We start from the raw sequence: 21,731 nt of genomic DNA on the forward strand, positions 1-21,731 counted from the left end.
CTGCGTGAAACAACTACAGGCAGCCTGTCTCCTGCGACTAGAAGCCTACGTGATTTTCTTCATATATCGAGCAGAATTTACAGGAGGGCTAGGTTAGAGCGGTATTTCCGTCCTTTCGTAAGCTGACCCGTCGGTAGTAGATACATAAAGAGGCATCAGACCCGGATCATACGATAGCGCATCGTTACTTTAGAGCATAATATCATCCAATGACTTCCCTAAATCTCAGACAGTCAATCGAACGTACCGTCAGGCAATTCTTTGCCGCATATGTCGAGAGTGGCGAAAAGAGTGACCCAAGCATCATCAACCGCGACGTCGACGAAAACTGCAAACGTTACTACCGTCCTCTCTCCCTATGCGATTTCCTCGGGGTTCCTGGGGATTGGTCTCACGACAACAAGGCTTATGAGAGCGGAATTACCAACAATCTCACCAAGGGATCGCTCAAGACTTGTGAAGTGTCAAACTTGGCCATCGATGTCGAGATTCGCCGAGCAGCAGCCACAACCCAATCTGATATGGTGTTCAAAGATGGCGAGGCTTTTATTATGGAGCATGCTTGGACTTTGGACTTTAATGATGACGGTTCAAAGATTGTCAGAGTTGTTGAGTTTTGCGACCAGTTGGCAACGCGAAGGATGGTGACAAAGGTTTATCCTGAGAAGTTTGGTAACGCCGAGTAGGATATTATACTTTAGATTCAATTCTCGTATTTCAGAATTTTAAAGCTATAGAAATAACAATAGAATCTACAAATATACGGCAAAATGTTCCCTTATCAAATGCTCAATTAGACAGCAAATGCACTCCGTTATGCTCGAACCGAATGCCCGAATCATTTTCAAGTTTAGCAGTGCAGTGACAGCCCGTAAGGAAATAATCAACTGCGGTCCCGTGACGTATCTGCCTAAATTCAAAAATTGCCCTTCACCTGCAGCTTCACAGAGCCTTTGTTTTCCACATGCACAAAACACCACCACAACCACCATCACAACAACAACAACAACAATAACAACAACAAAAATCGGTCAAAATGAGCGGCCAAATTGTCTTGCCTGACCCCACGGGGGTCAACCATTATGACAAGGATGACCGTCGTCAGTATATGACGAAGGTGTTTCGACAGCTGGGCCTTTGGGATGATCTCGAGAATAGGCTCAAGGCGAAGAAAATCCGACCACGGTGCGAGGATTTGGTCAGCGTGCGGATGGATAAGAATGAGTATCACAGCGTCAGTGATACCTTCTTCGAGTATTGCACCGACCTCAACGTCTGGTCCAACCTCGGTAAGTAATGCCAATGTCTAGCTGAAATATTTTACTAACAATCGCTTGCTCAGTCAACCGTGGCGGAAGGGCAACATGGCCGTGGGAAGACGAGCCTTTGCCACCCCCGGAATAAACCGTGGCTTCCTATCTCTGAAACGTACAAGAGATGGCGACTTAGCCACGGAAAGTCGATTGAGGAGGTCCCTGGGCGCGGCGCCACTGTTCAGCAGTCCGCCAGAACGCCTGTGGGAAAATCCCAATCGCCTGCGGGCCAGACAGCGACAAAGTCGCTTAATGGCCCAGCAGTACCAGCAAAGATGCAGACCAACAAGTCTGCACCAGCTGTTAATGTAGCTGCCGGTGCTCCTGTCCCAAGGCAGGTAGCTAAGGCTCCTACCAAACCTTCTGCGGCTGTCACGGCTCAGGTTGACAAGGACCAACAGGCTTTCGGTTCTTTGGCCTTCGAAGCTGAACGTGATAAGGTAGCAGCAGAAGAGGCGGCAAAGAAGAAGGCTGCCACTGAGAAGAGACTGTTGCGACATCGCGCTGCCCGATGCACTACCGCACAGTCCATCTTCAACACCGAGGTGGGCAAGATCATGGCCAAGGAATTCAACGCCGTTGATTTCCGTGGCCAATCCTGGGCTGACGAGGTTGAATTATCCGAAGAGGATGTTACTCTTCCCGTCAGAGATGTATTTGGTGCTCGAAGGGAGGAGGCTGTCAAGGAGTGTACGATTCCTCCTTATGATGTACGTCTGGAAATCTGGGAGAAATTTGTCCATCTGGAATTTTCTGATTGCTTCCCCGGCCCCTTCGAGATTGCCATTCCACCATGGTTTGACTTTCACGATCTGGTTCTCGATGGTCTTGACAAGATCAAAGAGAATGGGCTGATTGATCAAGACCTGGTTCTTCTCTGGAGTACTCAGAGTGGTCGTCCCGTACGCCTTGTTGTTGGTCCGGATCCTAGCCTCTTTTTCGATGATGAAACTCGAGACAAAGAGAAGGTGAACCGAACACGTGGCGTACGAGTACGAACACTCTGGCACCAGATCGCAGAGTGGCTTTGTACGGTTTACCGTGGTAACCCTATCTGCTTGGCTGACTTCCTACAAGCGAGGAATGATTTGGTGTTACAGTGTGGCAGCCATATGCTGGAGTGTTCTGACTATGTTTTCAAACTCCAGGAGAAATGGGACCACATCAAGCTTGACCCACTCCAATCCTTGCATGGGGCAGAATATGAGAGAGAGAACTGGGATATGTGGATGCCAGAAATCTACGCCTATATCTCTCGTCCCAATGGCCCTAATCCTGCGATGCTGGAGGAGTGGGTTTTGCGTGCTGGAGGGTTGTTCGAAGAACGGCTCACAATCGCGACCGCCATCTGGTCTACCTTTGACGCCATGAGAGCTATTGACTGGTGGAATCAGGTGATGTCAACCTACTCCACTGAGATAGTTCCCTCCTCTTAAATCCTATGTGGGAATGTCTTGGAATCTCAATGGTTGTCAATCTAGTGAACAAAATGTCCAATGAATTTTGGACATTTGTGGTGCGATGACTCAAGCAGAACTGCAGAGTCGCGCACTGTAGTATATGGCTTGCCTGCATGTGAGGTCCACTTGTCAATAGTGGACAACATGAAACAGACTCTGCTACGTCCGTCATGTCGACGGAGGATCAGAGAAGCCTACATCTGAGGCTGCATCAAGGGGAGTTGAGAAACTTTGAAGACACTGATACAGATGAGCTTCAGAGGTATACAGGGAAAATCGAGTTTGAAGGATCATGATATAGCATCATGTGGCAAACTAAAAGCAAAGCAACGGCTCACCGCGTCAAGGGAAACGACAGGGATAAACATTCAAAATGACAGAAGTTTGGTAACGCCGAGTAGGATATTATACTGTGAATTTTATCCTCGCATGTCAGAAGTTTAAAGTTATAGCACCGCCAAGAAAATCTACAAATATACCGCATAAAGTTTTCACATCAAAGGCTCAATTAGACAGCAGATGCATTCCGTTATGACTGGTCCTCAGGGTATCAGAAAAATTGGCCGCTGGAAGCATAAGAGACGAAATTAGTGGGCCACTTTATGCTCCTTAGACTATAGCTCTTGGACTATTTATTTTTGTAACCTAAGACTTGGGAGGTCATTTTTTCTGCTACCCACTAGCTGGTCCACCTGAACAACCAGATTACACACGCGTTGGCTTCGAATCATCCAGATCTCATCAATCATCTTTTTCGTCTTGGTGCAAGCCTTAAAACACGCTCTGTGTATAGCCACGTGCATCGTATGATCTTCTTCGGGCAGACACCACAACTCCTAAAACTAGGTATGTCTGCAAAGCCTGATCTCAACGCCAGGGCCCTTGATTTGACCCAGAAGTCGATGACGCAGGGAAGGCCTACCCAAGGCCACGCTTGTCCCATTGTGGCTGCTACAATCCAGATGGCATGTGTCAGAAGCTGATATTGACCCAATTAGCCACGTTATCCTGATAACGGGGGCCTTCGTTTTTGGGGTATTTGGTCAAGCGGTCTATACGACAGCATGTACTGGGTCTACCAAGACAATGGAACTGCTCCTTGAAGCTGGAGCAAAGCTCAATTTACCGGTGCACGTTATGCTCAATCCCTTGGTGGTTTATGCAAAAGCCAAAATGCAATATGGCGCCATGGGATTTGATTCCTCATTCAGTCATGGGGCAAGTGTTCGGCCAACCTGGTACTCTGATGGCCGTGGACAATACCATGATTCAATTCCAATACATGAACTATGGGGAGTATGGGAAGGCCGCGCATGTATTCTGGACGACGTCAAGTTCAATATAATAAAGCTTTCTATTGAACGACACGCCGTTCAGAACGTCGCCACTAACTTTATTGAACACTGGTTCAGACAGCCTGTCAATATTGATAGCGATACAGAATCTAAGTCTAAAATGATGGAACCCTCCCGGATCATCTTGAAACTTATCTTGCGAGATTTCAATTTCAAAACTACTATGGCCCAAGATATGAAACCTCTTTCGCAGAGAATTATACAGATGGAGAAGACTGATTCACCCTCGGAGAGTATCATTGACCCTATTCTGAAGGATATGTTGATGCCATACGTCAAGCTCACGGCATCTGAACAATGAAGAGTTCAGGGGGGAATATCGGCAAGATATACTCTCCCCAACGTCCGCAAGGTTATCGATTGATGGAGATCGAGTCTGGGACGTCCAATTGGGGGCCTTGTTTACCGCTTGGATGTTACACAGCATATTCAGCTGATAAGCTGATGGTTGGTTAGATCAGGCTGCATACCTCTTCGAAAAAGATCTACAAAACCACCAAACCCCCAGAACCTGTTCCTGGAACATTGTCCGAATCATTTCGCAAAATGAGGGTCACCTACTCTCGTATCCTCCTTCTTCTTTTAATTTTCAGTATTGGAGCATTTATCGGGACAATTCACGCTCTTCGGCCTTTGTCCAATGTTATCAAGCGCTTCCCCGGTGATTCGCACAGCAGTGTCACCAGGGAAAAGGCACGACAATGTAACGCAGACGATCCAGCAAGTTGGGGTTACGCAGCTTGTAGCACCCTGATCAGATGTATTCTGGGTAATCTCGAAGATATTTTGAAAAGCGATTTGGCCATTGGAACTACTATACTCGGTTTGGTGCCAAGTATCTTGATAATTGGCGCTGCACAGCCCGGAGAGATTGTGCACCTGGCTCTTGTGTCGCCGCATAGAGCATTGGCAGTGTCTATCTTTGGTGTCGCGCTATCTCCAAGTTTATTCAAGTGGGTGACCCCTCTGAAATCAACCTTGAGAGAATATTCTGAAAAGACTTGGGAGATCGAACTAGCTCGGTTTACGAGACGATGGTCATGGAAGCACATGGTCTGCAAAGCGCTAGCTGATCTCACAATACTTGGCATGGCATCCATTGCTTTGTGGCAGAACTGGAACGTCAACTCAGCTGTTATGGTTCAGTGGTTGTGCGAATCTCCTCTTATGATTTTTACATGGCCTCTGGCAAACATGACCTGGGTCATCTTTTCCGTGCTGCTGCTTCACTCAATGGCCAAGGACATAAGATTCCAGCACATTTCTCTCAACATAAGCTACAACTGGCGGGAAGTGCTTCTTCTACCATACACTCTAGACGTTGAGAAAAGATACGAATGGAAAGTCCAATCGATTACTGTACTGTCGACGCCACATCTCAAAATTCCATATCTACAGTTCGTGCCAACTCGCCCAGCAATATCTAGAGAAACTCACACTATACGGATCATTGTCAACATGTCTGATGACCAGTTCACTTTTAAGTGGCAGGTCTATTTCTTTATCATTGAGATTTGCGCCATCGGCATATACTTTTATGCGACCTTTGTTCTTCTCAGTGCTGTTTTTATAGGCGCTGTTGGAAGCGTCAGGTTTGGGGCTACCATGGCTGCACTTTATGCGGTAATCCGATTTATTCAGTGTATTTTCTAATTCACTTTATTGTCTTCCGGTCTTTTACTTCACGGTTACTTATCGAGTAACAAATACTTTTAATATTAGTTTAAGCCAGTTATCAGTTCAATTTGAGGAAAGGTTACTGCCCGTCACCGTGATTCTTCCCATCTCGTGTCTTTGTGGACCGTGATGGTACCCAACGGAATAGCTTCAACATTGCCACCTTTTGCAGTTTCCACCACAGTATTTTGCTGATTGTAGTACGTCTCTGGCCACAAGACTGGCTCCTCGGCGGAGTCGTTGTCATGGAGTCTTCGGAAAGGTCCGTCCTTTTTTGGCACTACTTGCTTAGCACCACTGCCACCAATGGTAACGATTCCCTCCTTGCTGCGATCTTGGGTCGCTTTGGTGATGAATCGACCGAAAAGTAGGTAAAGGAGGGGTTGCATGGTTGGTAAACAGGCGCAGAGTAATCCAACAGTTGGTTCGATAACTGTCCAGATCCAAGGTGCTGAAATAAGCTCTGTATTATTGAGTCAGCATCGTCTTGGCGTATACAGCATTCTCAACGTACTGGTAAAGTCTGCAGTCGGACCTGCTTGGAGAAGGCTGACGATGAATATCAAGCGAATGCAACTGATGATTACAATGCTATAACTGTTAGCGTATGTCATCCATGTATATTTTTTTTGACATACAGTCCTCCAAGAAGAAAGATGCCAGCAATGGCAATTTTCTGTGATCGCGGGACTTGAACCTTTGAAACCTCGAATACGGGCAGCCCAATCATCATTGCATCCACGATGATATTGGGAATCGAGTTACCGATAAAGAACTTGTTCTTGTCAATGCATTGCCCTTGTTGCATAAAGGGCTTCCAAGCCTTGTCAATAGGCGAGCACTGGAAAATAGTCGTAAAGACACAGGCAAGCCACCAGGCAAATGTAATTCCGCCGAGGACATAACCACCATATTTCATTGATCGAGTTGGAAATATTCGGTAATACATGAGGAGAATGCTGCCTTTGATGGTGCAGAGAACAGCTCCGTATACGAACTCGGTCAAGAACAGACACTGATACCATAGTTAGCATCAACAGTATTTCTATCGGGAGAGTTCTTGCTAACTAGCTGAGCTCTACCAAGGCGATTTGGGTCTTTCATCATGTTGACCTGTAATAGTTTCCCAACACCACCGTATTTAACAGCTGATTGATACGTTAGTTGTCATTTGCTATCGGCCAGGGGTAACGATCAACTTACATGCAATTGCTACCGCAGCAGTACTCCAATGCAGCGGCTAGTCAACCAGTCAGGGAGATAAAACCAATGTGAGAACCAAGAGACACGTACCAGCGAGACTATGATAAACCAATCATCAATGCCAATGGACATTTGCTTCCGATGCCGTGCCCATACTCTCACTGCTACAACAACAAAGGCAAATGGGATAGCTACAGAGCTGACAATCACCAGAGGAGCACCTTGATCATAATTGAGAAGATCAGGTGGGATTTTTTGCTGAGCTGACATTGTTGTGATTGCTTAGGAAATAAATAAGATTGTAGACATACAGATTATCTCTGGAGACACCAAGACTTTATCTACAAGGTGCTGACTTGTTAATTAATCATTTAGGAGTATTCTTGTAATCAAGACAAACAGCCGATTAATGAATCGTGCCACGAGACCCAGGCTCAGCTGTTGGCGATGTGGTTTAGCTGAACTCTAAAATCGAATGTCAATAACTCTTTGACCTCTTGTAAATCCAGATGCTGTCTATTTCATCAAAGCCCCTAGACGATGTAACGTATTTTGCTGCATTTAGACATCTTACAACCAGGATCACACTCCCTTTGAATCCCTATCAGGCGTTATGCAGGGTATTCGGATCCGCAAGACTTTGGGAGTCACTTGCTTCTGCGGACCCGTACACAGCAGCGTGAAATCTTGCGGACCCGTCCTCCGGGTATCAGAATAATTGACCACTGGAAGCATAAAAGACGAAATAAGTAGGACAATTTATGCTCCTTAGGCCATAGTTCTTAGACTACTTATTTTTGTAACCTAAGACTCAGGAGGCCATTTTCTCTACTGCCCACAAGCCCATAAACTGCATGAAATAACGGCCGCAAAAAGTTGAAAAGATATGATCGTTTATTTGGTGCAGTACCTGATACATTTAGATTAGGAGTACCAATGATCATATCAGGCGTATATGTCCTAACTATTCAATATTACTTTCTGAAGTGGCAGCTACGAAACCACGGAAATATTGCGGATTTTGATTGTGTAGGGTCTGGCGGACCGTACCGTTGAATCAATTTAGCTTCAAGCTATTAATACCAGTACTAAGACTCCGTAGCTCAGGCCACTTTTATCTTAGCCCATGTATAAGAATAAGAACAAGACCCAGAACCTGAGACAATTTCGTCAAGTCACCTTCTCTATATGCAAACGATTTCTTGCCCTGTGTAGCATCATCATGAGCCAAAAACCTATTCTGCTATTTGTCACAGGCGCGTGGCATCCCCCAAGTGCTACGACGCTCTCAAGACTGCTCTCATTGATTCGGGCTATGAGGTTGTTATTCCCAAGCTGCCCTCTGTAGGGCCTGATAGCCACGGAGTCACTTGGGAAGCAGACAAAGCTAAGATTATCAAAACTGCGGAGCCGTTCTTTGCTGAGGGGCAAACAGTTGTTCTTATTGCCCATTCATATGGAGGCATTCCCGCCACTGCGGCTACACAAGGACAGGGGATCCACGAGAGAGCAGAGGCAGGCCTGAAAGGAGGCTTTCAATCAATAATCTTCCTCGCTGCATTTGCTATCCCTGTCAAGGGCTGGGATCTCATTACTACATTTGGCGGATCTTACCCTGAATGGCTTCAAGCAGGCGAGAAATATGCAAAGGTATGCAATAAGCAACAATTTTCTGTTGGATTTTACTAACCCATATCAGAATCAGATCACCAACATGAAGTCAGAGCAAGCCCGAGATTGTGTTTATAGTGGCTGCTCCAAGGAAGTCATGAACGCTGCCTTGGAAGAAACGCAGCCACATTCCCAAGATGCCTTTGAGACAAGTCTGGACTTTATCGCCTCGGACATCACCATTCCCAAGACCTACATAATCTGTGAGAACGACCAGTTATTGTTGCTTCCTCTGCAGGAGCAGCTCGTTGATTCAACACCTGGTATGAAATCTGCAAGATTGGCGGCTGGTCACAGTCCATTTTTGGAAAAAACACAAGAAACTGTAGATGTGATTGTCAAGGTTCTACAGGGTTAGATGTAATTAAATGATCAGCATCCAATTAGATAATTTAGAACCTGCCCTCACTTGTCGTCTGTCATTCAATCATAAATCTTGATGGTTCTACAGTCTATCATGATACTACTCTGACCCCGAACTATCGTCATCCAAACAATGGAAAAATGTCTTGAACTCTATCTCGTGACATTGATACATCATAGTCAGGCAAAGTCAGCATGACCGATGACCCGAAATCTAGCACCAAATGGTAATGTATGCGTCATATGAAAGTCTTGGTAACTTAAACAATACCCAGAAATGCGGGGGTTTGGGGTATATAAACCCCCCGATGTTCCGGTTGAACCTCCAAGCTTCTTCTTCCTTAATAACCAACAACTCATAACTTGATATCATTTCAACTTTCCATCATCAAACATGGCTTGCGATTGCGGATCTTCTTGTAACTGCGGAGGAGCTAGCTCATGCAACTGTGGACAGAGCTGTACCTGCAAGGGTTGCGGTGTTAGTATTGACTGACAGGACTTGGGCTAGAAAATCACAACTAACTTGACAACAGAAATAAGCTGCACAAAATACGATTATTCGACCATGTACACCACCCAGCAAAGAATTAGGCAGATTGGTATCAAGGTTAGGGTCTCAATATAAACTGGTTTTATCAGCAATTCAATGCAGTGCAACACTGTGATCGTAAATCATATTATAAAAGAGGCAGTTGTAACATTCCTATACGCTATCGGGTAAATACATATACTATATATAGAGGTAATCAGCCAGAGGAACTTCCTTCCCCTTCCATCTTGTATTCCGTCCGCTCCAGCCCATAGAAAAGTACAGCCTTGTCATGTCGCAAGGAGGCAAAGCGCTCTTCAATTAGTTCATCATTTGGGTCGCGGTTAGAGATATTACTACATGCAATGCAACAAAAGACTCGAGCGCGTTCCATTTTCCCCATTCGAGCGCGAAATGTCAGACTATGATTGGCTATAGGTATGTATACTAGTCATCGTGTTTCATTTATAGACTATTGTTACTGGGATGGGATGCTGAAAAGACTCGACAACCCTACTCCTGTTCAACCTCGCGCCAATCAAACACAAGACAAGGATGTCGAGATGCAATCACCCTGCAATTTCAACCAGCACACATTGGTCCTAACAGTGATCGGCAAAATGTGCAACTTGTACCAGCGGCTGTGCCGTGCAAGGCATTCTCACGCCATATTTATAAGTTAAAACAGTTTCCTTCTCTCAAAGGTCCGGTCCAATCCACCTCAGAGCACATCAAAATGGATTCCCATGGTAGTTCACGTCGCAACAGCGGCCAACATCCCGAAAACCTCCACACAAAACAACCCGAAGTCACCACTTTTTTAACAAAAGATGCACAAACAAAGTCGCACAATATGCAAACCCCCAAAATCAGCCCTGTGCGGTCCTGGTCTTGGGAAATTATATCACTTCTATTTGCCCTCGCACTCCTCGTCGCCATCATCGCAGTTCCAGCACATTATAATGACAAAGTTCTAAAACGATGGCCGTACGATATCAGTCTCAACACCACAATCGCCATTCTGAGCACCTTTATGCGGGCGTCTATGATGCTCGTTGTCGCTGAATTGATCGGGCAGATGGGATGGTACTCTCTACGAAAACCGCGTCCTGTTTCAGACCTTCACCACTTCGACAATGCGAGTCGAGGCATCCTTGGAGCTATAAAGCTGTTCTGGAATGTCCCTCCACGTCTCGCAAGCATCATCGCCGCAATCATCATCATCCTTTCACCCGCTATTGCACCATTTTCTCAGCAAGCTGTCAGGACTGTCCCTTGCTCACGCGAAGTCTCAGGTTCAGCTTCCTTGCCAATCTCACACTACGTCCCAGCTCCAGAGTCATCATATCGAGTCTCTTCCGCTCAACGCGAGATTTCAAACGATATGAAGGCTACCATGATTAATGGTCTTGTCAATCCCAACGGAAAAGACATAAATATCGAAGCTACATGCGCCAGTGGAAACTGCACCTTTGCAGAAAACTCACAAGGCGTGACCCATACCTCTGTTGCAATGTGTAGTTCATGTCTTGACACTACCGAGTTCATCAAGTTGAATATCACCAACGAGGAAACAGGCTATCCAATCGTCAACTATACTTTGCCAAACGGGCTATATTTTATTCCGATAAGAGGCCGGCTGTTGGATACTGCAACTGGAGACGTTGATTGGGCTCTTGGTGGAGTTGATTCTGATTTTGCAGAAATGACAAAAAGATCAATCACGAACTTGACCATCTTGACCTCGTCACAGAGTGCCTGCACAAACATATCCAGAAATGAAGCGGATTGTCCCGAGGATAGATTCACCAACGACCTACCGGAACCTAAGCACTACAGGGCGCAGAATGCAGTAGCCATGACCTGCGCGCTCTACCCTTGTCTAAAACATTACCACGCCCAGGTCAAGGTAGGAAAGCTCGAGGAGAAAGTTGTCAATAAAGAGCCGTTGACGCCTATTGAGATCAATTTGAACGACGAAGGAGGGGGAGCGGCCAAGAATATCAACCGAGTTACCGTCCAGTCGCCTTGTTTGGTTGATGGCGAGGAATACAACTTTGACAATTTCTCTCGCATGGCCGAATCCACAGAGGGCGCCTCAACAGTGGAGATTGACGGCAAAAATTATACCGCTCCGAACCAGTGCATATACGAATTTGGGTTTGGATACTCAATGGGCTTTGGGGCCTTCATGAGAGATACACTCTTTAATAGAGCCTGCAATGCAAGTTATATGGTAGGATCACCTGCAGATTGCGGCAGCAGATGGTGGCTTACCCCTCTATACAACTCATCCTACGAAACCCTGGATACTGCAATGGATGAGTTCACCACGGCTATTACGAACAACTTCCGCAGGCAAGCAAGAAGAGGTTTTAATACCTCAGGGACAGATAGAGTCACGGGAACAGTAAACGAAACCACCATCTGTACCGTCTTTGACTGGCGCTGGATTTTACTACCAGCTGGCTTGATGGCAATCACAATGGCGTTATTGATCCACGTTGTTGTTCAAAGCTACACCAACACAACATTGCCTATCTGGAAGACATCCGTTCTGCCGCTGTTGTTCTACGGGCCCAATGTCTTGAACGACCAGACTCGTGAAACTGACGTGGATGAGCTCCAGAGACATGCAGGGAAAATAAAGGTGGAATTCAAGGATGATGATGGCATTAGGTTGCGGAGAATTGATACCACAGCAACGGAGAGTTGAGCATTTGAGACAGACTACCTGCTCAAGTCTTCCCTGAGAAATTCCCAACAAACTTTCTTTCGTTTTATGTTTTACATCTCAAATGTACCTAAATGTGACACTGACAACACAATGTGTGTTCCAACATGTCATTCGTAGAGGGAACCTGATCTCCAACAGGTAATCCTCTGATCCGATTGGTGCCCACAGTCAACCATGTCCTTGGGCTGAGCCATGTCAAGGCAGCTACTTTCTCCCATCCATGATTCGACACCAAGAAGCCAAGCATTGGCAAGACAAAGCACCCTTGCGACCTGGGACAATAATGACGTTACAGTTCCCGAGAGTAATATTAATCAGCCTTCCTTCGCTTATGCTGATTTTACATGCAAAACTGTTTTCTTACATGCTGTGCTGACTGTTATAGAACCCGTTTTCCTAAACGCTCACCCACGATGTCGAAATGGCGTCGAACCAAAACAGCCCGTACGTCACGACCCGCGAACAGGCCGTTGTAGAAGCGTGGAGCCAGGGTTTCAATGTCGGAGCCGTTGTCATCCTTATTTTGCTCGTTCTATGTAACTATCGCAGAAAAACGCTACTGCATAAGCTTATTCTTGGTGAAGTATGATCGCCCTCTCCTTCTCCACACACTTGCGTTAATCATTGGCGACAGTTACTTCTTGCGCTCGGACACGGATTCTTTGCATTCTTTGAAGAGCCAGAATATGGATGGTACGAAGATAAAAGCGCGTTTTTGAACTACGCCTTACTAACGTATCAAAGGATCCTCAGCAGCACTGCAACTCTACTTTACATCTCATACTTCATCCACAATCTTATCGCCTGGCTAAAAATCCGACCGTTTCTCCCCAAATGGGGCGCACGAAGCTTCATCATCACATTGCTCGTGGTCCAACCCTATTGGATTCTCGAAACATGGGCAAACTTCCAATACCACAACCACCTTGGTAGTCGAATCTTTGACACATCAAGATTGCTCGAGCCGCTATTCAGAGACCCATGGTGGGTTTTCACAACGATCAAGTTGGTCATGGCTATTCGAGAGAACTACGAATTTACAATATCTGGCCTGATTCGCACAAGTCCACGTTTCGGAATTATGCTCTTTTGTCTTCTTCTCTCAATAATATTTCTGATTACTGATGTCATATTTATGATTGTGGTCTCCAAGAGGGGCGGAATGAATCCATTTTGGAGGGTGCGTTCTACTCACGATACGCTCCCAGCATTTACTGACTTTATTATTCTAGCTAGCCCTGGTATTCAAATGTGCATCCGATGTCATATTTCTCGACGATTTCAAGAGTGTTCTAGATCGAATATCTGAGTCGGCGATGAGAAAAATCACAACCTTCGAGTACAGAGATAATGCCTCGCCCTCGGTCCATCCACCAAGTTCTACCGATTTCTCGATGCCTGGATACAACCGCAAGACTTCACGGTTTGAATCGTCCTCTAGAGCAGAACTAGGATCGATCCTACGTCCGATAGGCTCAAGGGACGATGGGCACTATGAGTTTGCGGCAAATGGTAGTCAGATTTTTGCAGATGGAGTTCCACAGTGGCATGAAGAGAATGCCCAACATTCTGTTTGTCACGCCCCGCGCCAGAGAGGCGAGTCTCAAGATACTATGATGACAAGAGTGGTTGTGAGTGTTGGGAACCTACATTGATCATACCATTCTAATCTCGAAGCAGCGTGAACAACTAGGAGGATTACAGGATATCCCCATGGAGCCTGTCAAGGCAAGGACGAGGAATGACTAGTCACATTAAGATATTTAGCTCAAAAACCTATGAAAAAAAAAACAGGTTTTCCGGTTACCACAGTTATATCTCTACTGTATGAATACAGGTTCCTTCCGAATCTAGTCCTGTTTGCCTATTTCCAATGCGATATTGAGAATACTTCTCGGCCACCAAGATCCTTTTGATCCTGCCGCACCCTCTTGTTGCCGACCCATATACTTTGTGATTCTGCCCAATTCACAAACTCCTATTCCACCGATCCACCAAACACCATCCAGAAGCATGACCAAAACAAGCCAGTGGGCAAATATGTCCATGGCAAGTCGAGAAGTCTCAGAAGAATCATCACTGTCGCACTGAATACCTTCATCGGGAACAGTGTCAGGTATGTTGTCAAGGGTCGATTGGACGATACTCAGGAATTCTGCTGGAACTCGATTGAGAAACCACATGATTGTTCGCCTTAGTGGTTTTGGTGGGGTTGAGAATGTGACTCGTGCCATGTAATTCCTCAACCAGGGCGACACATCAGAGAGCTGACTTAGAGCTGCCCAGTCGTTCTCCAAATCAATCTGAGATGTGTCGTAGTTGTCGTAGTCTGTTTCGAACAACTCACTCAAGATACTCCTCAGAGACTCCAAGGCGACAAGGCAAGCTTGAAACTCACTGCACTCCTCGGAGTCGTCTGAGGAAGTTAGATGTAGGGCAAATTGCAGCGTCTGCGCTTTTGTTTGTAACTTCTCCAGCGCCGCGCTATATGTGGCTGCAATGATAGGCATCAACAGAGTCTCCGTCTTTTGAGTTGGGCCATTTTCAGCCATGGGAACAAGCCCACTAATCGGATGACTCAGAGTTATCGCTGGAGGACTGGCAGTGAAATCATCCAAGATACTGAAGTCCTTGGTAGAGTGCAAAAGACCGGTATACGCCAAATGCGCTGCGCGAATGAGTGTCATCCAGTGCAGTTGCGCCGGAGCCAGATTCGTAATTGCATCCTGGCTACCCAGTGTATCAGACAGTTTGATCCGAACGGCGTGGTTTGCTGTTGCATAAAGTACCATAAGAGGTGCGTTTGCGACGACGTGGTCGTACTGGTTGGCGTTGGGGATATCAGCTTGCGTCTGACGAAGCGAGTCTCTGTGGTGCTCGTCCGCAAGAGCCAGAAGAGTTCTGACTTGGCCTTTGTCGGCAGGCTGTGTCGGCGGCTGGGAGAGTATATCGTGGCATTTTCTGACTGCTGCGAGTGCAAGAATGGAGCTCATCAAAGGTTTGCTTCGAAATGCCAGGTTTGGAAAGCCAACTTGGAGTGCGTATAGGTCCTCGTCATCATAGGCCATTGACCGAGCAGCATGCGACAAGTAGTAGCTGAAAAGCTCTAGTTCTGTTGCACCGAGATCCACAGACGGTGTAATACTTTGATGGGTGAGTATGTTGGCGCTGAACTCGTAGCTTGGAGTTGGCGCCAGGAATGGGGAGGAGATGCTGGATGTCGAATCATGACTGGAAGCAGTGGATTGATGGGGATCGGGACTCGGGACAGTAAGTCTTTGAGATTGACCCCAGGCGTTGTCTTTGTCTGACACGGGCGACCTCAGATTTCGGGACTTTGGCGGGCGAGGGTATTCACATGGAATGTCCTTATCAAAACACCGCGAACATTGGGGTCTTTGTTCGTCACACTGCGCATGTTAGTTTGTTTGTGCAATCGGAATGATGGTTTAATATTCTCACCTTTTTTCTTCTTTGTTTACATCCCAAGCATCCATGTCGCGACTTTGTATGCGATCTTCTTGACCTGATTGTGTTGGGACTTGATGTTTGATGCGTGCTACGCGAAGGCGATTGTTGAAGGCAAGACATGTTGTTGTTGAAAGATACATGGGTAATGGCAGTCAAAACTACTAGTGGATTGTAGGTTCTTTTAAGCTTGTGATTCCATGTCCAGTAGCAAACATCCCGCTTACTTTTGCATAGGGCGTGATCCACAACCATGCCGCAGTCAGACAATTTGATATAACTTTGGCCTTTGAAAGCAGGGCTACGTAATCCACTACAACATTGCCGGTCGGTGTGGACAACGCGCGGAAGCAGACTGCGCCTCGCTAGCTCAGCCCCCAGAATTTGGAATTGTTCTAGATGGAACAAGGGTGCCAATCAAGATTCAGATAATGCAGCTGGGCATATTTCCATTGACGAAAACTGATTAATGTGTCAGAATTGTGTCGCTGGATATATATCGGTGAGTCATTCTTCAGCTGCTGGAATCCCGACTTTTCAACCCCTTGGGCTGCCCGAGGATCTGCATGTAAGACGCGCTCTAGTCTAACCCCGAAAGGGTAGCTATCTCAGTCAGCACATCTTGCACGCGCCAGCGACACCCACGCTGCTGCCACAAGCGAATCATAAGGGGCAGAATTAGTAGGCCAACTGAGCATGTTTAGATCAGACTCCTTAGGTTCTTTATTTTCTTTACCCTAAGACTTAGGCTAACCTTTTTGTTACAGGCCCTTCCGGTGCGAATACAGTAATAAAAATGATAATGACCTAGAGCTTATTGAGACCTATATCATAACATACAGCAATGAGGGTTGTGCTTAACGTCTTCAAATACGCGGGCCGGGGATTATTTACAATTCACCACTACTTTTCCTATGTTGATTAACATCGGTATTTGCAGTATATTATGACAGAAGGTTCATCTAGACATTCGGATATCAACCGTCTTTTCCACCCGATATCATGCCCAAAATTGATTGACCACATTTTTCTCCCAATGTGAGTATCGCAAATCGTCTTATCCAACTACCTTCTGGCTGCTTGGAAGAATCGTTGGCAATTTGAATAATGTCTGGTGGACAATGACCCTCGAGAAATATCTTTCTTTGTTGACTCTCACTTGGACTTTCCGGTGGGATCATGATGATACTTTGAAGTACAGCGGCGTCGCTAGCCGTCATATGTCTCAACACATCTTGCAGTAGTGTCTTTGGTAGGTAATAACCTCTACCCTGGTCGCTGAGTCCTTTTTGTGCGATGAGAAGTGTAGCACGGGCTTCTTTAGGATCCGTATCACCGACATCTAGATCAAACATTGTCGACGGATCCCCAGGCTCGACCTCGAGGTTTTCAAGCTTGTTCAGAGCAAGAAAGGCAAGCATAGAGAGGAATCGGGTAAGCATCATGTTGCCATATTCGAAGCTGTGCCGAAGGTAGTGAATGCGCAGAATAGTTTCAAACTGTCCCCTGCACTTGGATAAAGACTGACAAAGCTCATCATGGTTCAGATCGGATGGAAGTCGCGTGTGTTCTTGCCGTGCAAGAATCTCAAAAAGCTGAACAAGGACGTAAGAAAAATGTAGGCTGATCTCTTTGTTAGTATACCCAATTTACCTAGCCAACAGTGAAATAACGTACTAAATCTTGAGCTGTGACGGGAAAACAATTTCGGTTGGACCTAAACTTTCCGGTAAATTCTTCTGCCACAATTCCAACTTCTGAATGGCTTCGATAATTCTCATCGGCCCGTTCAACCTAAGTTCGCCTTCCGGAACCCCTTGGTGGATTGCCAACATGGCGTCGTTGAGGACAACGGCAAAGTCCATTCTAGCTTTGAACGTTGTACCTATCTGTAGAGGTATAAGAACTGAACTCGATGGATACTTGAGCCAAATCTCACCAAACCACTCAGGATCACGCTGTGGACTTGGCATCGAGTTTCTAGGCGGAGCTTTGAGGACTGGAACTGTCATGAATTGATAACTCAATGTGCTGACAAATTAGCTTGGGACTTGTGGGTGAAGATTGACCTACCACTGCCAGTGAAATAAAGACCATGCTGTAAGGTCGTAGGAATTCTTCAACTTCTTGTTCATGATATATGTCGTTGGTTCGAATAGCTCAAGCTCCTGAGCCATTTTGATGGCTTGGACTAGGTATGCCTTTGAAAGGGGATCCATGTCAAACATGTTGACCACAGAATTCAGCACCAGCGCGGCTTGTAAACTTGTCAAGCTTCGATCACGGATGGTTTCTAGTATCCATAGTCTGCGCGCTTCTTCCAAGAAGGCGTAACCAAGGCTGCGAGGATCCCAAAACGCTGCAGGCTCCGAGGTAAAGTTCCGACATTGCTTCGAATTGTTAGTAAAGATAAGGCTGGAGGAAGTAAGATGCTCATGAACTGACACATGCGACTGCAAGAACAGCATTAACAAGAAGTGGCGAACAAAATGTATTGGAACCGCTCAACATGTCATCCAAGAAGTAGTCCTTATGGAAAAATGTGAAACAGTCATATTCCTGGAGGAAATAAAATCGTAAGAGTTCCCTCATAGTGTTATCGCTGGCCTTGACAGACGTCCATCTGGAAGGTTCAATGTCGTCCAGCCTTGAATCAACAATCAATGCAGCGTGATGAGGTCTCAAGTAATGCGCCTTGTATCCTAGATCAGGCTCTGGTAATGTCGGGGATGCAATAAGGCTGGCATCGTCCCTATGACTCCACTCATGTATGAGAGATTCCATGAAAGGATTTGTTGCCTTTTGCAGATATCTCGGCATGAGCGGAGAATAGATGAATTGATATCGGGATCTTGTCTCAGGTTCGAGTTGCACTTGGCAAAGAAGATCAGCAGTCGTGAGTTGGCGCATCAAAGTTTCAGCATCCACACCGCTTCGAATCCGACGGACTATCTCGAGGGATTCGGCCTGTGATCGACTCTGAATAGCGCGATATACTATGAAAGCAGGATGTGACTCCAAGAGTGCATCGAACTTTTCTCGCAAGTCTGTGTCTTGTGTTTGTCTGTAGACGCATTCGATTTTACGGGATCGACATTGGGAGCAGAGTGGGCGGCCTCCATTGCACTATCAATCAATCATCAGCCTCGAACTTCAAGATAATTATGCCTCAACTCGCCTTTATCTTCTTTTGTCGACATGGATCGCAAGCTATTGATACGGGTGCTCTTTTACGCGCCAAAGGTGCTGTTCTGTACGGATGATTGCTGACATTGTCGTCAACGGGAGGTGGTCGTGGAGCTGGTATCAAAGGTCGTAGATTGTCCACCGGATTTAACTCTAGTGCTGGCGAACTAGATACATCCGATGTTCTCGAATCAGTTTGAGAAGTCATAATTCTGCATCCCACGGTGATGAATGCAGGTTTGTTGAACTGCTTGGAAGGGGAAAGATATCAGTTCAAGCACGTGGAATGACATCACTCGAAACAACCCCTACCTACTAAGTACTAAGATCTCAACACTTTCATCTACTTGGAAATCTTTTTTTCTGACCAACTACAAATAGCGTCATCATGTCTCAAGCATGATGGGCTTGATGTGTCGCGGGTGATATCCATTGTAATGCTTAAATAAATCTCGATAGGTAGCCAATCGGGTTGGTGGTCTTGGTCTGTCTCGATTGGTGGTAGTATAGGTCCATTAAAATCTTTGTAAAGATATCTACTTAGTTTCATATATACCTACCTAGGCAAGTAGCATGTCAAAAGCTAAAGCTGTTAAGTTACAATGCCAAATGCCAAGTGCTAATGAAAATAAAATAGATAAGTTGAATGCAGTAAACAGCGGCCGGGCTGTCAGTCCTTTCATCAATGTATCCCAGAGGGCGGCCGCTCCAGGTTTCAAAGACGAAATTAGTAGGCCGAATCATGCTACTTAGACTAGAGTGTTATTTATTTATATTCATATCATAAAATTTAAAAGGCCATTGTTTCTGCTTTTAGCCTGTCAGTTTACAGTCTCAGCAAGTTGTTGTGAAGCTCTGTGCCAGCCATGCACCAACCAATAGCGTTGTCCTGTGCGACCTAGAAATCGAACACAGACTGGTCCTTGCTTATGCTACCATTTTGGACATATGGCGATGGTCTAAGCATGTCAGATCTGAAGATCACTGGGAGTCGACCTCAAAATCCATATATTTGCCTCCGCAAATATCAGATATTTTCCGAAAAAGGACATTTAATCGAAGGTAAGATCCAAGAAACCAGTAATGACTGTCATATCAGCCTTACATTGCATCTTAATGGCCTTGGGGAGACGACAAGATCCAATGGGCATTACACAGCGCCACTTGATGTACGCCATGGCATGACACTATTCCCAACAAGGTGGAACAGAGCGCTGTGGTCGAAGTGGGGGAAAAAGCCGCCTCTCGCTATTAGGTATATAAGATGGAGGAAATATGAACTTCAACTAAAAAGGGTTTTCGAATTTGATATTGTAGGCTTGCACAAAAATCAAACCTGTACTCAGTAGGCGCAATGCCAGGAGTTCCCAAAAGCAGAGGCTGTAATAACTGCCTCAAGCAAAAGAAAAAGGTATCAAACTCGCCTTATCATGACGGATACTGACTGACTATTTTTAGTGCGATCAACAGAAGCCGGTTTGCTCAAGATGTACTCGACTTAACATCGCTTGCGAGGGTTCGGGGGAACGAAAGTATGTCTTCAAGTCGGTATCGTTTACAAAGTTGAAAAACGCCAGTCTTCGAAAATTGAGAAACAAGGAATCTCGAGACGTACCGAAGAATTGCGAAAATGAAGGGGTCAATATTGAGGAATAATTGAAATATTTGATGCTGAAGAACGTCCATATTATGATAACCGTACGGAAGGCAAGCCGACCAAAATCCAACTGAATACACTTTCATTATATCATCGATTCCTAACGCATATCCTATCCATATCAAGAACTGTTTGTGCTTAGAGAAGCATCGCACCGATGGCAACTCCAACGGCAGCAATAAAAGAACCCTTCATAGCCTGTGCAGCGTTGAGACTAACAACCGGGGTAGACGCTGGCTCCGTCGCTTGAGTTTTGGTAGTCGTCTGTGTCTGAGAGGGAATGACAGGGGCGACAGTGGTAAGCTCAGAGACAGTCGCTTCAACCATTCCGGAGGTGCTTGGCTCGGCAGCTTCGCTCTCGGTTGTGATCTGAGTCCCGACTTCAATAGCTGTACTGGTAGGTTCAGCATCGACACTGACGGCCTCGGTGGTTGCTTCAGCGGATGCAGTGGCAAGAGTAGTCGACGGTTTCCAGCATGAGAGGTACGATGTTCCACGGGTCTCGGTGCCAGAGTAGTTAGCGCATCCTGGTACGCCAGTCTTTACAGGGGCTCGACCACCGCCGCAATCAAGAGGATCGCAAATCATGCCATCATCAGGGTCAAACCAGTGAACGATTTTATCTTCGCATGTAGTGAAGCTGTGTGTTGAGCAGCCGAATCCGAGTGCTTGCTCAGCGAGCATGAGCACGGGGAGGGCCGAGAGAAGAGTAGTCTTGACCATTTTGGAGGTTTATAGAACGAATGTGAAGTCTAAGCGAGTGACTGGTGATTAAGGATTGATGTTTAGCAGTTCAAAACGGCGGAGCAAATTGATTATAAGCTATAACCACGCCGCAGGGCGAGGCAAATTAATGACACGTTGTGAATTTACCGGTGACTCAACAAACGGTCAGCCGTAACGTTGTAACCTGCATAATTTGTCGTATCGTGCTGTTAGCCGCTGACATGATGCCTTCAGCCTTAAATGAACCATGTTTTTAAATTATCGTGTGAGAAGCAAGAGCTGTCATTGGTTGCCAAGGCTCGTGATCATATCACTGTGCCGTTTCTTCCTAGGTACCCCTGAGATAGGCCTCAAAGTATCACACAAATTGGCCGCTGGAAGCA

The 21,731-nt window shown here is 46.0% G+C and overlaps 12 protein-coding genes across 12 annotated transcripts; 8 read left to right on the plus strand and 4 right to left on the minus strand.

The window, feature by feature from the left end:
• Nucleotides 1-209: 209 nt before the first annotated feature.
• On the plus strand, nt 210-686 carry FPOAC1_008658 (uncharacterized protein; the record flags this gene model as incomplete). The annotated part of the gene is made up of 1 exon (XM_044853098.1): nt 210-686. The coding sequence occupies one exon, from the start codon at nt 210-212 to the stop codon at nt 684-686; it is 477 nt and encodes a 158-aa protein (XP_044705768.1).
• A 350-nt stretch (nt 687-1,036) lies between these two features.
• On the plus strand, nt 1,037-1,404 carry FPOAC1_008659 (uncharacterized protein; the record flags this gene model as incomplete). Its single annotated transcript, XM_044853099.1, has 2 exons — nt 1,037-1,289; nt 1,343-1,404. 2 exons carry the CDS (start codon nt 1,037-1,039, stop codon nt 1,402-1,404), a joined length of 315 nt encoding a protein of 104 aa, XP_044705769.1.
• A 184-nt stretch (nt 1,405-1,588) lies between these two features.
• Nucleotides 1,589-2,749, plus strand: FPOAC1_008660 (uncharacterized protein; the record flags this gene model as incomplete). Its single annotated transcript, XM_044853100.1, has 1 exon — nt 1,589-2,749. The coding sequence occupies one exon, from the start codon at nt 1,589-1,591 to the stop codon at nt 2,747-2,749; it is 1,161 nt and encodes a 386-aa protein (XP_044705770.1).
• Nucleotides 2,750-3,859: 1,110 nt separating this feature from the next.
• FPOAC1_008661 (uncharacterized protein) lies at nt 3,860-4,429 on the plus strand (the record flags this gene model as incomplete). The annotated part of the gene is made up of 1 exon (XM_044853101.1): nt 3,860-4,429. One exon carries the CDS (start codon nt 3,860-3,862, stop codon nt 4,427-4,429), a length of 570 nt encoding a protein of 189 aa, XP_044705771.1.
• A 245-nt stretch (nt 4,430-4,674) lies between these two features.
• Nucleotides 4,675-5,781, plus strand: FPOAC1_008662 (uncharacterized protein; the record flags this gene model as incomplete). Its single annotated transcript, XM_044853102.1, has 1 exon — nt 4,675-5,781. One exon carries the CDS (start codon nt 4,675-4,677, stop codon nt 5,779-5,781), a length of 1,107 nt encoding a protein of 368 aa, XP_044705772.1.
• A 113-nt stretch (nt 5,782-5,894) lies between these two features.
• Nucleotides 5,895-7,278, minus strand: FPOAC1_008663 (uncharacterized protein; the record flags this gene model as incomplete). The annotated part of the gene is made up of 6 exons (XM_044853103.1): nt 5,895-6,268; nt 6,320-6,396; nt 6,444-6,820; nt 6,874-6,953; nt 7,009-7,045; nt 7,099-7,278. The coding sequence occupies 6 exons, from the start codon at nt 7,276-7,278 to the stop codon at nt 5,895-5,897; spliced, it is 1,125 nt and encodes a 374-aa protein (XP_044705773.1).
• An 856-nt stretch (nt 7,279-8,134) lies between these two features.
• On the plus strand, nt 8,135-9,037 carry FPOAC1_008664 (uncharacterized protein; the record flags this gene model as incomplete). Its single annotated transcript, XM_044853104.1, has 3 exons — nt 8,135-8,217; nt 8,265-8,658; nt 8,708-9,037. The coding sequence occupies 3 exons, from the start codon at nt 8,135-8,137 to the stop codon at nt 9,035-9,037; spliced, it is 807 nt and encodes a 268-aa protein (XP_044705774.1).
• A 1,390-nt stretch (nt 9,038-10,427) lies between these two features.
• Nucleotides 10,428-12,290, plus strand: FPOAC1_008665 (uncharacterized protein; the record flags this gene model as incomplete). The annotated part of the gene is made up of 1 exon (XM_044853105.1): nt 10,428-12,290. One exon carries the CDS (start codon nt 10,428-10,430, stop codon nt 12,288-12,290), a length of 1,863 nt encoding a protein of 620 aa, XP_044705775.1.
• A 442-nt stretch (nt 12,291-12,732) lies between these two features.
• On the plus strand, nt 12,733-14,060 carry FPOAC1_008666 (uncharacterized protein; the record flags this gene model as incomplete). The annotated part of the gene is made up of 5 exons (XM_044853106.1): nt 12,733-12,894; nt 12,946-13,004; nt 13,056-13,491; nt 13,544-13,942; nt 13,992-14,060. 5 exons carry the CDS (start codon nt 12,733-12,735, stop codon nt 14,058-14,060), a joined length of 1,125 nt encoding a protein of 374 aa, XP_044705776.1.
• Nucleotides 14,061-14,161: 101 nt separating this feature from the next.
• FPOAC1_008667 (uncharacterized protein) lies at nt 14,162-15,922 on the minus strand (the record flags this gene model as incomplete). The annotated part of the gene is made up of 2 exons (XM_044853107.1): nt 14,162-15,721; nt 15,794-15,922. The coding sequence occupies 2 exons, from the start codon at nt 15,920-15,922 to the stop codon at nt 14,162-14,164; spliced, it is 1,689 nt and encodes a 562-aa protein (XP_044705777.1).
• Nucleotides 15,923-16,756: 834 nt separating this feature from the next.
• Nucleotides 16,757-19,173, minus strand: FPOAC1_008668 (uncharacterized protein; the record flags this gene model as incomplete). The annotated part of the gene is made up of 5 exons (XM_044853108.1): nt 16,757-17,402; nt 17,457-17,810; nt 17,853-18,169; nt 18,225-18,905; nt 19,051-19,173. The coding sequence occupies 5 exons, from the start codon at nt 19,171-19,173 to the stop codon at nt 16,757-16,759; spliced, it is 2,121 nt and encodes a 706-aa protein (XP_044705778.1).
• Nucleotides 19,174-20,760: 1,587 nt separating this feature from the next.
• On the minus strand, nt 20,761-21,345 carry FPOAC1_008669 (uncharacterized protein; the record flags this gene model as incomplete). The annotated part of the gene is made up of 1 exon (XM_044853109.1): nt 20,761-21,345. The coding sequence occupies one exon, from the start codon at nt 21,343-21,345 to the stop codon at nt 20,761-20,763; it is 585 nt and encodes a 194-aa protein (XP_044705779.1).
• Between the last annotated feature and the right edge of the window lie 386 nt (nt 21,346-21,731).

The sequence above is a fragment of the Fusarium poae genome, chromosome 3 (assembly GCF_019609905.1).
Source record: "Fusarium poae strain DAOMC 252244 chromosome 3, whole genome shotgun sequence".
In the NCBI taxonomy this organism is placed as follows: Eukaryota; Fungi; Ascomycota; class Sordariomycetes; order Hypocreales; family Nectriaceae; genus Fusarium; species Fusarium poae.